The sequence below is a fragment of the Lontra canadensis genome, unplaced genomic scaffold (genome assembly GCF_010015895.1).
Source record: "Lontra canadensis isolate GAN:19392208 unplaced genomic scaffold, GSC_riverotter_1.0 scaffold14, whole genome shotgun sequence".
Lineage (NCBI taxonomy): Eukaryota > Metazoa > Chordata > Mammalia > Carnivora > Mustelidae > Lontra > Lontra canadensis.
Window position 1 is genome coordinate 3249220 of NW_022631008.1, and position 17842 is coordinate 3267061.

Consider the following 17842-nt stretch of genomic DNA (forward strand, 5'->3'; position numbering starts at 1 on the left):
ACCACCCTTTTCCCTTACTCCACCATTACGTTCACCTGTAAAGACACTGCCTTCCTCTCTCAGAAAAGAAATTATTTCCTCCACGCGAAGGAGAATTTGTAGAGGGGTCAATTACTTCCCACCTTTCTAGGTTCTTAGAACCTAGGTCATTCCATGTCATCTCCATATCTGCACTCCCTCCTCTCTCTCCCATCCCTTCTTCCCCCAGGTTAAAACCTGCCATCTCTGTACTATCAGGCCCTAGCACAACTATGGAATGGAAGAATGAACGTTCAGGTCTACTCCACTTTTTTTTTTTTTTTTTTTTAAAACAAAGCAAAACAAAACAAACAAGATCATTATTCCTACCTCCCCTTGATTCTACCTATTACTTTTCTTTTACATACCAATTTCTTGAGTTTACTGCTCAACCCTTTAAAATGTGGTTCCCATCCCAAACAGCTCTCCTTTAGGTTCCAAAAACCTCCTAAACACTACAAATAAAGGACCACTGCCAGTCATCTTCCCTGATCACATTATGGAATTTGATACCGGTGACCGACTCTTCCTGAAACTCTCTTTGATTTCACAGCATCATTTCCTCCAAGTTATACTTCAGTTCTGTGGCCTTTCCTACCCATCTGTTTTAATAGGTCTTCGTTCTTTTGCCCATTTCTTTACACTAGACTTCCCCAGGACTCTGTGCTTGTCTATTTTATCCTCACTCTACACACTTTTCCTGGAGAAGAAACCAACATTTATTCCATAGCTGCTAGAAAGCAGGATGAATCCCCCGGTTATCTCAATCTCTATGCAATTCAATCAAGATTTGTTGATGGGGAAACAAGCTCAGAGAGATTAAGAAACTTGCCCCACCACCCGCTACTGTTAATGTTACAAGACCTGGGATTCAAACCCAGATCTGAGAACACCTGTCTACTTTCCACTATACTACATAGTTCCCCAACTGGGACAATGTCACCAGGATGCCCTTCTAAACTTCCAAGATGACTATGCATAAATTTCCACCTGCCAACCATACAACTCTATCTCAATGACTTAAGATAATGTCAATTTTAAAATGTTAAAAAAAAGAATTTATTGTCCTACTTGACAATCAGGCAGGAAGAGGGGTAAAGAGAAGGAAAAGTATTCCTTATCTGAATTTTAGCTCCATCGCTTTCCACTCAAGTTCTCTAAACTTGGTCATCATCTTGAAATGTTCCATTTCTATCTCCTCCCTATATCTCACCGTTCACCAAATTCGGACAATTGCCTCAGACTCAGTCTATTCCTCTGAAGCCCCACGGCCAGATAAGAATATGGAAGGATCTAGGTTTTGGGGCCAGACAGGTCTGAGTTCAAATTTTAACTTCAAAATATACTAAGCTGTTGCTTAGGGAAAATTATCCTCTCTTTTCAGTTTACTCATCTGTTTAAAAAATATGCTATTTTTTAGCATATTTAACACATGCTAGGTTACTTTGCTCAATCACTATTTCTTCTTAGACCCTAGAGAATGTCTAGGAGAGGCTTGCATACTTTTTATTCCCCTTCTTGATCAAGTCATAGTACCACTGACCTTGTAAGCTTGTGACAAAGGTCAGAAAATGAAATGCAGATGCTCACCCTACTATCTAATATGTAGTAGGTATTTTCACTTTTTATAATCTTCACACTGCTTTCCAGATTCCTATCATTAAAAACAAAACACAAAAGCTGTTCCCCAGAGAATAACGTGCTGGTAAGCATATGGAGAAACTGGAATCCTAATATACTAATACACAGCTGGTGGGAATGGAAAATGGCACAGCTACTTCAGAAACCAGTGGCCATTCCTCTAAAGGTTAAACACAGAGTTACCATATGACCCACCATTTCCACTACTAGGTATACACACAATAGAAATGAAAGCAAACAGCCATACAAGAACTTGTACGTGACATTTCATAGCAGCATTATTTATAAATGCCAAAAAGTGAAAAGAACTCACAAGTTCATCAACTAATATGTGGATAAACAAATAAAATGTGGTAAATCCATACAATGGAATGCTATTCAGTTATAAAAAGCAATTAAGTACTGATATATGCTACCACACGGATGAACCTTGTTTCGATATATGTTGAATGGAAGAAACCAGTCACAAAAGACCATATATTGTATGATTCCATGTTTATGAAATGTCTATAATAAGCATATATTCAGAGAAAGAAAGATTAGTGGTGCTGAAGGCTGGAGAAGAGGGTAATTGCTAATGGGTACAGGGTTTCTTTTGAGGATGATAAAAATGTTCTCAAAGTGATTGTGGTAATAGTTGCATTGCTGTGAAAAAACTAAAAACCACTGAATTTTACACTTCACTTTTTTTTTTTTTAAAGTAGGCTCCATGCTGGGCCTTCCCCCTCACTCCTAACATGGGGTCTGAACTCCTGAACCTGAGATCAAGACCTGAACTGAGATCAAACATCAGATGCTTAACCAACTAAGCCACCCAGGCACCCCTGAATTATACACTTCAAATAGGTGAATTGTGTGGTGTATGATAACTCAATAAAGCTTTAGGGGGGAAAAAAGCTTGTCCCACCAATCTCCTTGTAAACAAAGATATGTAAGCCATATCATTGAACAAATTATTTGAAAAATAACTTAGCAAAATGATTATTACAACTGACTTCAGATTATTTTTAAGAAAAACTCCAGTCTTCCTTTAGATGTCAAATCCACACAAGTAGCCTTTACTCCCATGTTCACTAACTGGCTAAACCAGATCTTTCCCCTCAAGTTAAAAGGACGGGGATGGAATGGGAAACTATGTCTGCCCCAGATTTAGTTAATATAGTGAACCCCAGCTGGCTCACACCCTAGATGACTCTAATAAAAGTAACACCACTAAAATCCTTAATTTTCATCTACAACAAATGGAGGCCCCTAAACAAACCCCAAACCCTCCTGGATGTCTGCCTTGTTGCAAAAAACCAGGACACTGGAAAAAAGACTTATAAACTTAAGTGCTCTAACCCATCTTTCCTATGTTTTCCTAATCCCCAATGACTGGGCTGTGAGGAACTACAGGGGCTTGTCCCAAGTCTTTCTCTCAGTAGGGTTACAGAAATAACCCTCCAGATTGGGAATGAATTTCTGTCTGTCCTCACCACCACTGGAGTGACACTCACTGCACAATGCCACCACTATAAAGCAGCTCCTGCCTTAGAGAAGCAAAACCGTTCAAACAGCGAGGTTCCAGTCTCTCATCTACCCCCTTTTGTTTAGGCCCTTTAAGAGACATTCACCCTTTATCCTTAATTCTTTCACCCAATTCACTTACTGGGCTGAGATTTCTTAGAAAAATAACACGCTGAATTTCTTTTTTCAAAAAGGGGGAAGTAATTCTAGAATTTGATAGAAGCAACCAAAATAGCAACCAAGTGATCCTTCAACATCTCTTACTTGCTCTGTCTCTGACAGTACTGGAGCTAATTCTAAGGACACTAACCATCTGTCCTTGTTGGATCAGTTACCATCCTCCTTATGGATAAAATCCTCAACTGATTTTTGGCAGAATACACAAAGCACCTCCTACTAAGATTCAAATAGACCCCTCAAAATATCTCCCTAGAATTAATTAATACCCTATAAAGAAAGAAGCCCTTCAAGGCATCAAGCCCATAATAGAAGATGATAAGGCTCAGGGACTTATTATCACCTGCATGAGTCCTTGTAACTCCCCAATTTCACCTGTAAGAAAACCCAGTAGCTGAGGATGGAAGTTTATCCAGGACTTATCAGCAGTAAGTAACGTTATTTTTTGGCACATTCTTGTTCCTAACCTCAATAGCTACCAGCTTCTATTCCTACTGAAAGCAAGGTTTTCACTGTTACTGATCTTTGTGGTGTATTCCTTAGTTTTCCAGTTGATAAGGCTAGCCAGTATCTTTTTTGCTTAACTTGGGAAAGAAAACAAAACATTTGAAAGTAATGCCCCAGGGTTTTACTAAGAGTCTTACTTCTTCCAAACTGTAAAAGCTGACTTAGATGATATAAAGTTTTCTGGAGGCCCTACCATGCTTTTTAAATTTGTAGATGACTTGCTTCTCTCCTCCCTTTCCCAAGCCTCTTCCCAGGAGGACAGCATGTAGCTGTTAAAACTTTTTGTCTTAAAGAGACATAAAGTTAAAGAGAAAGGACCCAAATAAATAAAATCATGAATGAAAGAGGAGAGATCACAACTAACACCAAAGAAATACAGACAATTTTAAGAAATTACTATGAGCAACTCTACGCCAACAAATTTGACAATCTGGAAGAAATGGATGCATTCCTAGAGACATATAAACTACCACAACTGAACCAGGAAGAAATAGAAAGCCTGAACAGACCCATAACCAGTAAGGAGATTGAAACAGTCATCAAAAATCTCCAAACAAACAAAAGCCCAGGGCCAGACGGCTTCCCGGGGGAATTCTACCAAACATTTAAAGAAGAACTAATTCCTATTCTCCTCAAACTGTTCCAAAAAATAGAAATGGAAGGAAAACTTCTAAACTCATTATATGAGGCCAGCATCACCTTGATCCCAAAACCAGACAAGGATCCCATCAAAAAAGAGAACTACAGACCAATATCCTTGCTGAACCCAGATGCAAAAATTCTCACCAAAATACTAGCCAATAGGATTCAACAGTACATTAAAAGGATTATTCACCACGACCAAGTGGGATTTATTCCAGGGCTGCAAGTTTGGTTCACATTCCGCAAATCAATCAATGTGATACAACACATTAATAAAAGAAAGAACAAGAACCATATGATACTCTCCACAGATGCTGAAAAAGCATTTGACATAGTACAGCATCCCTTCCTGATCAAAACTCTTCACAGTGTAGGGATAGAGGGCACATACCTCAATATTATCAAAGCCATCTATGAAAAACACACAGCAAATATCATTCTCAATGGAGAAAAATTGAAAGCTTTTCCACTAAGGTCGGGAACATGGCAGGGATGTCCATTATCCCACTGCTATTCAACATAGTACTAGAAGTCCTAGCCTCAGCAATTAGACAACAAAAGGAAATTAAAGGCATCCAAATTGGCAAAGAAGAAGTCAAACTATCACTCTTCGCAGATGATATGATACTATATGTGGAAAACCCAAAAGACTCCACTCCAAAACTGCTAGAACTGGTACAGGAATTCAGTAAAGTGTCAGGATATAAAATCAATGCACAGAAATCAGTTGCATTTCTCTACACCAACAACAAGACAGAAGAAAGAGAAATTAAGGAGTCCATCCCATTTACAATTGCACCCAAAACTATAAGATACCTAGGAATAAACCTAACCAAAGTGGCTAAGAATCTATACACAGAAAACTATAAAGTACTCATGAAAGAAATTGAGGAAGACACAAAGAAATGGAAAAATGTTCCATGCTCCTAGATTGGAAGAATAAATATTGTGAAAATGTCATGCTACCTAAAGCAATCTACACATTTAATGCAATTCTTATCAAAGTACCATCCATTTTTTTCAAAGAAATGGAACAAATAATCCTAAAATTTATATGGAACCAGAAAAGACCTCGAATAGCCAAAGGAATATTGAAAAAGAAAGCCAAAGTTGGTGGCATCACAATTCCAGACTTCAAGCTCTATTACAAAGCTGTCATCATCAAGACAGCATGGTACTGGCACAAAAACAGACACATAGATCAATGGAACAGACCAGAGAGCCCAGAAATAGACCCTCAACTCTATGGTCAACTAATCTTCGATAAAGCAGGAAAGAATGTCCAATGGAAAAAAGACAGCCTCTTCAATAAATGGTGTTGGGAAAATTGGACAACCACATGCAGAAAAATGAAATTGGATCATTACCTTACACCACACACGAAAATAGACTCAAAATGGATGAAGTACCTCAATGTGAGAAAGGAATCCATCAAAATCCTTGAGGAGAACACAGGCAGCAACCTCTTCGACCTCAGCCGCAGCAACATCTTCCTAGGAACATCGCCAAAGGCAAGGGAAGCAAGGGCAAAAATGAACTACTGGGATTTTATCAAGATCAAAAGCTTTTGCACAGCAAAGCAAACAGTTAACAAAACCAAAAGACAACTGACAGAATGGGAGAAAATATCAGATAAAGGGCTAGTGTCCAAAATCTATAAAGAACTTAGCAAACTCAACACCCAAAGAACTAATAATCCAATCAAGAAATGGGCAGAGGACATTAACAGACATTTCTGCAAAGAAGACATCCAGATGGCCAACAGACACATGAAAAAGTGCTCCATATCGCTCGGCATCAGGGAAATACAAATCAAAACTACAATGAGATATCACCTCACACCAGTCAGAATGGCTAAAATTAATAAGTCAGGAAATGACAGATGCTGGCGAGGATGCGGAGAAAGGGGAACCCTCCTACGCTGTTGGTGGGAATGCAAGCTGGTGCAACCACTCTGGAAAACAGCATGGAGGTTCCTTAAAATGTTGAAAATAGAACTACCCTATGACCCAGCAATTGCACTACTGGGTATTTACCCTAAAGATACAAACGTAGTGATCCGAAGGGGCACGTGCACCCGGATATTTATAGCAGCAATGTCTACAATAGCCAAACTATGGAAAGAACCTAGATGTCCATCAACAGATGAATGGATAATGAAGATGTGGTATATATACACAATGGAATACTATGCAGCCATCAAAAGAAATGAAATCTTGCCATTTGCGCCGACATGGATGGAACTAGAGGGTATCAAGCTTAGCGAAATAAGTCAATCGGAGAAAGATAACTATCATATGATCTCCCTGATATGAGGGAGAGGAGAAGCAACATGGGGGTTAAGGGGGGTAGGAGAAGAGTAAATGAACAAGATGGGATTGGGAGGGAGACAAACCATAAGTGACTCTTAATCTCACAAAACAAACTGAGGGTTGATGGGGGGAAGGGGGTTGGGAGAGGGGGGGTTGGGGTTATGGACATTGGGGAGGGTATGTGCTATGGTGAGTGCTGTGAAGTGTGTAAACCTGGAGATTCACATACCTGTACCCCTGGGGATAAAAATATATTATATGTTTATAAAAAATAAAATTAAAAAAAAAAAAGAGAGACATAAAGTTTCCAGGGAAAAATTGCAGTTTGCTCAAACTCAGGTTCAATATTTAAGGCATCTGATCTTGGAATGCGGGTTTGTTTGTTCACACATTTATTTATTTTTTAAGTAGGCCCCACACCTAGCATTGACCCCAATGCAGGGCTTGTACCACAACCCCGAGAACAAGACCTGAGCCAAGATCAAGAGTTGCTCAACTGACTGAGCCACCCAGGCACCCCAGAACAGGGGTTCATTTAGATACAGTTGGGCTTTGTGGTATGTTGAACTTCCCCAAACCTAAAACTAAGTGCCAATTACAAAGTTTTCTCAGGGTAGGGGACTGCAGTCAAAAACTGGACTCCAAACTTCTTTTGTATCGCCCAACAAACCTGACCCTATTACTTGGGAAGATCAGGATGACATAGCCTCTGGGGCCTTAAAGAAAATAGCTCCTCTTTTTCCTTTCCGTATATGAGAAGGAAGGCAACACCCTTGGAGAACTCACCCAAAAATCAGGAAACTGTTATCAACCCACAGGATAGTACAGCCAACAGCTGGACCCTATGGCACAAGGACAGCCCCCTGCCTCAGAGCCATTCCTGCCACTGCTCTTTCAGATAAGGCCACTAAAGAAATAATAACAGGATTCCCTTGAACCAGCCTGCCCATGACGATTTACAGATAACTCTAACCAATGCAGATTTGTCAGTTTATTGATGGGTCTTATTTAAAGGACAAAAATGGTACTGTTTTGGGTATGCAATTGCAAACTCCTTTTGAAATCATCCAGGCAGCACCTTTCCCTTTGGCTACTTTGACCCAAAAATCTGAATTATATGCTCGTGCTCGGTCATGTACCCTTGCCAAGGGTTAAACTGCAAACATATATACGGACAGTCAGTATGCCCTTTGGGCAGCTCATGACTTTGGAATGTTATGGAAACAGCAAGTTTTCCTTACTTCTAATGGGAATAAAATTACAAATGACTTATGTACACAATTTATTAGATGTCAAACTTTTGCGAACTGTCCTGGCTATTATTAAGACCCCTGTGCATTCCAGACTTGACTCCCTGGAGGCCAAAGGAAACTACCATGTTGATGTTTCCATTAAAAAACGCTGCTCTTAAAGGAACCAATAACCAAACTCTGTCATGGTCCAAAGGGATATTGCCTCAAATGATAATCTAAAAAAAACTGACAAAAAATGTCCTAATTGGCCCCAGAGAAGGAAAAACAATATTGGAAATCAAATAATTGTTGGTTTGATAAGAAGAGAGAACTCTACCTTGAGACAAATAATAATCCAGTCCTGCCAGAGTCTCAAAAATCTCATAATTAACCACCACACATACATTAATTATTGCTCTACCAATAGGATGACAGCCTTAATCAATGCTGGTAGAGAAATATTAATAAGCCCACAAAAGTGCCTACTTTGCTTGCCCCACCTGTCCAAAATACAATTCGGGAAACCCATCCACACCACCTCCTGACATTTTAAATTGCCTAATGGACCATTCAAAGTTTGGCAAATGGCTTTACTCAGCTCTCCGCCTTGTGGATATGTTTTCGTCTTGGTTTGTTTTCTCACTGATCTGAAACTTCCCTTACAGATAGGGTACGGCCTTACCTGTAGCTAAAATCCTATTAGGAAAGATTATTCCAGCCTGAGGAAGCCCTCTCGAACTTCACAGTGATCAGTGAACAGTCAAGTTCACAAATAAGGTCTATGCTGTTTGGCCAGTTCTACAGCACTATCACTGTGCTTACCACCTTCAATCCTCACGGCTAGTCACACCAAAAGCACCATTAAGACTCAACTGGCAAAATTTGTGCAGATCCCTCAAGTAACAGGGCCAAAACCTGGCCAAAATTGGGTCCTGCTAGTAATGAGCTGCCCAAGCGAGCACACGACTGGGTCCTTCTAAATCTGAGATCCAACCCCCACTGTAACTCATTAACTCTTACATGCTTTGAGACACTCACAGGGCGCCAGCTGCACCTGGCTCCTGCCTCATATGATCCACAGCTGATAAAAGGAGATCTACTCTGGTATTATAAAAGCCTCATTGTTTCTGCTGAGAACAACCATGCTTCAGTAGATCTTCACAGCACTCTCCCGGGAGACAAAGGCCATAAGCATCCCATCTTGCAACCCAGAGATTTTGTCTACTACAAAACACACTTCAAAAAGTTCTCTCTTCAGTCTTGCGGGAGGGGCCCTACCAGGTAGTTTACCAACCCTCGTGCCACCACATTTCAAGAAACACACTCCTGGACTCACACGTCACATCTAAAGAAAGCACTAACCCAGACTGGACCTTCACACCAACTGGTGACCTGGTGGTTTCCAGGAATGAAAGCAGACATCTGATAAAGACCACTTTCCCAAAATGACTGGACCAGGCTTATTGTTTGTTTCTCTTCCATGACAGATAAAGCTCTCATTGCACTTACCAGCTGCTGCAAAAGGGGGAATCTGACTGTGGGATCTGCCACCAGAAACATCAGCTGTCCAGAGCAATAGTGATGCCTTAGTTCACCCTACCAGTAATTTTGCTGGACGCCCGATTGCCGCTGCATGCCTAAACTGTTGTTTTATAAAGTTAGAATATTAAAACCACACATACTTGTTCCCTGCCTCAATTCAACCCAACCCTAGGTGGGAGAAACGAGATCTCTTGAATACGTGCGTAAAACACACTGTGGAAGAGCTGATGTAAGTTGGATGATTTGTAAGCAGGCTGCCATACCCATATATTTAGAAGACTTTCAGTATGTTGAAACGTGGTATTTGAGCCTTGGCTGAATAATGGTAATGCCTCTGTACCGACAAATGGGTTCATAAACACGAATACTTATAAGGGAGCCCTGTGTGTAGCTCCTGGTTACACTGCTGTACGTGGAGGTTTTGGTAATGGCCCCTATGCTTGGGCATTTAATTCATCGCCTTGATGGCTGAAGGATAAAAGGTCAATGTGCTCTTGCTGTATTGACTCTTCTACTTTTGTTTCATAACAAACTAGCAGCTTCCTACTGGTCTACCTCACTAAACCTTCATAAGCATCTTAAACAAGAATCTCCAGAAGGCATACACAACTCCAGCTTTGCCTTCACAGAGAGAGCCTTTCTCCCTTCAGAGTTAAGTACTAACAGACACAGCTAGAAGAGCTGGTTCAATTCTACAGCCAAAGCAATAGCAACCCAACAATGATTATTCAACCTGCTGGCTGAAGTAGTTTTGGACAATCGTATAGCTCTGCCTGCTGAGCAAGGAGGCCTCTGTGTGATAGCAGACACCACTTACTGCACATAGATAAACTCTTCTGGAAAGTAGAAACTCAACTGCACAAAATTAAGGGACAAGCACATTGACTACAACAAATTTCGCATGACTTTCAATGGTCTTTTGTTCAGTTGGCTTTCTTCAGGCCAGGGTCATGGTTAGAACCATCATACAATTTGGAATTGTCATGCTGCTTTTACTTTTCTTGTATAATAATTTTCAAGTTTTGCATCTGTTGCTTGTCAAGCTGATGCTAGCTCAACACTTCAAGATGATCTCCAATGCGTATGACCTCAACAAGATATAGACTTTGGAAGGGAAATGCCTAAGAGTTTCCTTTCTTAAGCTTCTTTGTTACTCAAACATGGTTCAAAATGGGTTCTAACTGCTATACACTTTCTGACATCCAGGACAGCTGTTTCCTGGCACTGAAACACAGATGACCCAACTCTTGGTCAGCAATGCTTCTGAGGAAAGATTTGGATCAAAACAGAAATGTGAAAACAAAATCAAAGGAACTACATTTAAAATACAAAGAGGTGGCCAGAAGGAGGAGCTCTCATTCCCTATCTATCAACTCATCGTCAATTGCAGAACCCAGTAACAGGTGGGACCTTGCATTTTCCAGCAGGGGGAAGAAAGAATTTCTCCGAGCTAAGCAACTAGCTTAGCCAATAAGAAAATACCACAACTCCGCCAATGAGAAACTGTGGCCACCCTGAACTCTCTTTCCAACACACTTTCCTTCAAAGAAGCCCCTCCCAACTTGTCTCATTTTCTCTGTAAAGTACTGGTTCTTTTCCTTTGGTCTCAGGACTTGCCTATGGTTTTACTACAGCCTGCATGTTCTGAATTGCAATTCTTCTGTCATTCCCAAATAAATACCTTTTGCTAGTAAAATGGCTGACTACATATAAGAAGTGAAAGAGAGAATTGAAAAAGGACTTTCTTGTGACACAAATTTACAACATAGCTTTTAAAAAGATAAACTTACCTCTTTCATGAATTGTTCAAACTCTTCATCCAGCTCTTCTTTGGAATAATGAGCCATAATCAAGAATCTTCACTTACGAAAGTAAACATTCCAAAGTATTTACAACATTGGAAACACTAAATAACGAGAAATAAATATGCTTTGAGGAAATTCACATCACCTCATAACAGCAACCAGACTTAAACCTCAGACATTTCTCTTATGATTTAGTTTATGTGCACAATTATTGACCAATAACCTTGACAAAAGATTCTAAATTCATGAATAAAACTGCTTTGGAAAAGCAGCTTTCACAGTTTGCACTGTACTTAGGGTTCAGAATTACATTTTCATTGTTAACATCCAAGTCTTGAAGGGTGGCCTCCACAGTATTTCCTAAGCCTATGGGGTGTATGTTATTTAATGTCCCTGAAACAATCAGGTCCTCTCAAGGAATCTTTCAAAAATTATATATTCGCAAGTCCAAAAGGCCATTTTTCCCCCCCAAAGCACAGGACAGAGTTCGCGCTGCCCTATCATTCGGTCAGTTATCAGTCCCTGTTAATACTTTGCAAAATAGACTGTTTCTGGATAGAGACAAAATTCATTAAGATTCAAAATCTAACTAAAATAAAATTAATGGAGTATACAAATTAAAACGAATTATGTTCCTTTAGGCGAGGGAAAGTCAACAAAACTATGCATAAGTGACTTGTAACGCAAAGCTCTCCCCATCCCTCTAACGAACCCAAACAACTTTAGGTCTGTCCCAGCTTCTGGGCCATACCACCTTGAGGCGACTCAAACCGCAGCTTCAATTTCCAGAGGCGATGCGAGGGGCTGTGTGTGTGGAGACCCCTCACGGACGGTATTTTTCCCAACCTGCAGAATAACACCTCCCCGCCTCTTTAGCATTTCTGATCAGTTCAGGGTGTGTGCAGTTAAGGTCTTAGCCCCAAGTTCTAGATCGGAGACGGATCCCATCTATGGGCTCCACTTGGCGGGGTCTCGGCTCCAGGAAGCGCGGGTTTCAGAGTGGCGGAAAGACAAAGACGCACTTGAACGGAGTGTGGGCGGAGGACGGGAGTGACCCGGAACACTAAAGCCCTGGGGAGTGGGTCTGAGGACAGTCTCCGTCGTGGCCAACCGAGTGGGAAGCTTCACCTACCTCAGTCTCTGAATTCCGCGCTATCCCGAAGGTCTGCGGGAGCCAACAGTTACCAGGGTAACATACCTCAGCAGCCGCGCTCCCGGATCACATGACCGGGACTGGTCACGTGGCTTGTGGGCCCCACGGGACCAAGTTTGTTGTCTTTTCTCCTCCACGAGAAGGTGGCGATTCCCGCGGCTCCGAATAATTTGGAGCGTAAGAGCCGTCGCTACTGCACCAACAGAGACTCCGCAGCTTTCTCCGCGCTCCGTGGAAAAGTGGATTGAGTGAGCGGGTCTCGAGGGCGGCCGCACAGGCATGCTGGGTGTTGTAGGCCCAGCCCGTGGCTTCCCGGGAAATGTAGTTTAGCTCCCCTAGTCCTTGTATTTCCCCACGTCTCGTCTTTTCTCTTCCTAACTTTCTCTTGTGGTTTTGGCTCCGCTTTCTAAGCGGAAATTTTGGAAAAATTATTTTATTGGCTTCTTCCACGTGCAAACCCCTGAGAAGGCGTTGTGAGAGAAACTCAGCTCGGTGAGACAGAATTCTGTTACGAAGATAGAGGCTCAGTTCCACCATCTAGTGGGCAAAAAATTGAAAATACACATACCCTCAAACCGATACTCCTCTCCGAGCATCTCTTTGGTTTCCCTTTACCCCTCACTTACTCCCGGTCTGTGGTGGTATCTTACAATTATTTTCTTGGATTTTTTTTTATTTTTGCGCTTTCTTCCTCTAACACACACACGTTTCAGTTTCAGAGGACAGCATTTACAGTAGTAAAAGTAAAATGAACAACAGTTGAAAGGGCTTCATTATCACCAGCCTAAATTTTTCATTCAGCAAGTGTTATTGTGATACAAATGTATCCAGGCCAGGAGCTGTGCCCTCAGATAAAAATCTGAATAATGGAGTTTTCTTTTTTTAAAGCTACTATTTATTGAACACATAGGTTGATAGGTGCTTCACATGAATGATTTCCTCTTAATCCTTACACTCTGCAAGTCAATTCAATTTAGCTTATGGTTTTGGTTTCTAATATGTGCTAACAAAATATTTAACAAAATGATCATAATGCCTGACCTAATAGAGTCTTTGGTCTAATGGAGCCGATAGACAAATGATCAGACAATTGCAATTGCAATTCTGTATGACAACAGCTATGATAGAAATTGGGTGTGCTTAGAAAATGTTAGAGGTGGTCTCACCACCCCACCCCACCCAGGAGGTTAGCGAAGGCTTCCTAGAGGAAACAAAGTCTAAATTGAAACCTAAACCATCTAAAGGGTAAGTAGAAGGTAGCAAGGGTTGATGAAGAGAAGTGAAGCAGTAGTCAGTCTGAAGGAATCCATGTAAAAAGATGGACACGGTCTCTATGAAGTTGTTGTCCTCATTTTATAGATGAGAAAACTGAAGCAGAGACGCTAAGTGACTTGCTTGAAGTCAGAGTGGCTGAACCAGAATTCAAGACTTGTTTTCACCTCCTTTCTTACCCAGCTTCTATTCTTTCATTCTTCCAAAAGCCTTCTGCAAATACTTTCAACAACAGCCAGCTTTGCTCCAGTGCCCTTGGAGCATGCCTGCTCAATAAAACACCTGCTTTGGAGCCATGAATGTAGCTCAAGAAAATCACCCAACAGGTTGGACCATAACCAGTTTTCTGAGCCATCTCAACTTGTTGGAATATAAACATGCAGTTATTTTATTTTTAATGATCACTTTTTTAAACAGTGCTCTGTTAAATACCTCTATCCCTTTTCTTATCACCTTAGACAAATTTTAGATTCCGTAATGTTTTCACAATTTCTAATATGTGTGCTGCCAAAGCGAGCACTTTTGCAATTTCTATGTATTAAAACTAGTCAGCATGGTTTAAAACTGAGACCCATAGTTGTTTCTGTATGTGGAGAGGATTGGAATGGACAGGGGGCACGATCCACTTTTCACACAAATTTTGAAAGAAGGATCCTCAACTTTTCAAGGACTGCTGGATAAGGAGTTTGACCCTGGTGTCAGGGAAACTGAAATCCCATAAGGGTCTTCCGGTTAGAGTGGGGGAATATGGAGGCCAGATAAAAATTAGAGTTCTAGCCCAAGTATGTTTCACAAGGGTGCAGTGGGTCTGTGGCCTTCCCTGTGATTGTATCCCCACTCCCCAAATGAATGATTGAGATATATAACATATCCAAGTGTACTTTATAACTGGAAGAACTCACTAACTCTTGTGTTGGTTCCCTGATCTGTGGAACCATTGTGGTAGGAAGAACCAAGTGGAAGCCCCTGAAAATATCCCACCCCCATCCAAGTGAGCAAATAAAAAATAATAGCACTTCCTGGGAGGAATGGCAGGGATTAGTGTCACCACTTAAAGACTTAAAGGATGCAGGGGAAGTAAACCCTGCATATCCCTCTTCAAACTTTTTGGCTTTTACAGAAAACCAGATGGCTCTTCCATGACAGTGGACTACAGGTAACTTAAGCAAGTACTGGCATCGATTTCAGCTGTCATGTCAGATATATTTGCTTAACTGAAAGAGATCAACCCAGTTCACAGCACTCAGTATGCCATTACTTATCTGGCAAATATGGTCTTTTAAATTCTCTTCAGAAAAAAACTGTGAAAGCAGTTGGCATGCACCTGGGTAGGACACATGCACTGTTTCCCCCACTGGCTGAACTAACTATCCTGTACTCTAACAGAATGTAATCTGGAGGATTTGTCTTGACATTTCACAGAATATCATGATGGTTTATTATACTGATGGCATCATACCAATTGTAGTTGGTGAGCAGGAAGTGAAAATTATTCTAGGTTATTTTACCTAGGCACATCCAAACCAGAAAGTAGAAGATAAAGCTCACAAAATTTTATGATACTGTCATATTGGTCCCAAAGAGTAGGTTTGGGACATGTGAGATCAAAAAGATAAAGGTAAAGAATAAATTAATATACATCAGAATCTACCACTAAGAAAGAGGTATAGTGGGGTGCCTGGGTGGCTCAGTTGGCTAAGCATCTGTCTTTGGCTCAGGTCACAATCCCAGGGTCCTGGGATGGAGCCCTTCATCAGGCTCCTTGTCTGGCTCCTCTCCCTCCCTCCGCCTGTCACTCCTCCTGCTTGAGCACTCTCTCTCTCTCCCCCTCTCCCTCTCTTTGTGTCCATCAAATAAACAAATAAAATCTTTAAAGAAAGGAAGTATAATGCTCAGTCAGCTTATTTTTATTTTAGAGACAGCATATACTGTACTGGAGAATACTGCACCAACCCATTTATTGGACTTGAAAATTACCCAGAGCAATAGAAAGGTTTGTTGCATGTGCAAGCAGTTGTACTAGCTTGCTGGAAGCTTGGGTTATGTGACCCAGCAGATTTGATGATGGCTAGAAATATCTGTGCCAACAGATGAAAGAGAAAAATACCCTGGCCTTATTCATATGTGGACTAGAGTGGCATATTGATGGCAGCCATAAATAAACTGTTGTCACCTACTGCCACACTCAGAGGTATCCCTAAAAGAGTGTGGTGAAGGGAAATCCTCCCAGTGGGAAGAGAATCCTTCAATTACTTTATCTGTAACTAGAAGTGACCTAAGGTGGAGATATACATAGAATACTAGATAGTGACAAATGGCTTGGGTGTTTGGTCAGGGACTTGATAAAGCAAGATAAACAAACAAACAAACAAAAAAACAGATATGGGGCACGTGGGTGGCTCAGTGGCTTAAGTGTCTGCCTTGGGTTCAGTCATGATCTCAGGGTCCTGGGCTTGATCTTCACATTGGGATCCCCGCTCAAGGGGGAGCCTGCTTCTCCCTCTCCCTCTGCAACTCTCCCCTGCTCATGCTCTCTCTGTCTCTCTCTCTCAAATAAATAAATAAAATCTTAAAAAAAAAAAAACGACAAGGTAATCTGGATAGAGAGACATGTAGATAGATCTATGGAAGGAGTGGGCACATGGCATGTAGACCATTGTTTCTCATGTTAATGTCTACCAAAGAGCATTCTCTGAATAGAAAGCAACAGCCAAATAGGGTAGTTTTCCCTATGGATACAAACTACACTCTCTCTTAATCTTTAGACATGCCCCTGTTTGAACAACTGGTCCAAGAATAGACATCACCCCATGACTGGGAAGAAGGCTACTTATGGGCATGATAGAGTGGGCTCCCTCTTCTAATGCTACTACCACTTTCTAAGTGCCCAACCTGTCAGCAGTAGAGACTGATTCTGAGTCTTTGATGTGATTTCATCCATCAAGGGCACAAGTCAAATAATATCAGAGTAACTTTACTGGATCCCTTCTACCTGGGAAATGGCACGACTTCATCCTTGCTGGAATTTAAACCTAGTAGGGTAATGAATTTGCATTCTCTGCCAATAAAGCCTCCACCAGTGCCACCAACTCAGGGCTTACAGAATGCCTTCCTCATTGACATGGCATTCCCCATAAGGTTACTTCTGTTCAAGGGATTAATTTTTGACAAAAGTGGTGAAACAATGGGTGCATGACCACATAGCTCATCACCCAGAGGCAGATAACTTAATGCAATGGTGGGAGAGCCTGTTGAAGGCTCAGCTGAGGTTCTAGACTAGAGAAGGATACGATAAATGTGCTGTATCAATGGCTGACCTGTGGTGCTATGTTCTTTCAGGAACCAAGGGATGGGAGTATAATTGATCCCTTTCACCATTACTCCTAGTGACCCATTTTCAAAGTTTATTCCTTCTAACCCTGAAAACTTAGGCTCTTCTGGATAAGAGGTCCTGGTTTCCAAAAAGGAGAACACTTTCACCAGAAGACAAAGTAATAGAGTTCCACAGAACTTGACTATTACCTAGTCATTTGGGGGTTCTCATCCCAGTGACTGGGATCTTCATTCCTGTATCATGAAGCAAAATAAGGTCTGGGTCACTCTATCAGGCAAGCAACTTGAGATCAGCTGAGATGCTGGCCAAAGATGAGAGAAATTTAACCCAAGTAGTGGAGGAGAGAGAAATGATGATTATCAACAAGACTTTGGAACCACCTGTGGCAGCAAGAAAGGTCACTAGTTCCACAGACCCTCTTGCAGAAATGATACTGACAGGTCACCCTGAAAGAGATTTGGTGATGAACTGGAGTTAATGGAGAGAAAGGGTGGATCTGAGTAGCGCAAAAATTCTCCTGCATCAGCCCTACCTTTTACTGAAGTCACTGTTTCTACAACCAGTTCTTAGAGATTTTGACCAGCTTCCTGCAGGTGCACCTGGAGATTGCCTCATCTCTCGCCAAGGTGTGAATCTCTTGCTTCCTTCCCTGGAACTTCTCTGACACAGAAGTGTGGAATATCTATCGAAATGCCATACAT

The 17842-nt window shown here is 41.3% G+C and overlaps 1 protein-coding gene across 4 annotated transcripts in view; it reads right to left on the minus strand.

The window, feature by feature from the left end:
• CEP162 (centrosomal protein 162) overlaps window positions 1–12626 on the minus strand; it is a 109355-nt gene extending 96729 nt beyond the window's left edge. For all 4 annotated transcript variants that reach the window (XM_032858048.1, XM_032858049.1, XM_032858047.1 and 1 more), the window contains exons 1-2: window positions 12515–12626; window positions 11368–11483 (exon numbers count right to left, since the gene is read on the minus strand). In XM_032858048.1, coding sequence (XP_032713939.1) covers window positions 11368–11424 — 57 coding nt within the window. In that variant the 5' untranslated portion in view covers window positions 11425–11483; window positions 12515–12626. The remainder of the gene's footprint in view (window positions 1–11367; window positions 11484–12514) is intronic.
• Between the last annotated feature and the right edge of the window lie 5216 nt (window positions 12627–17842).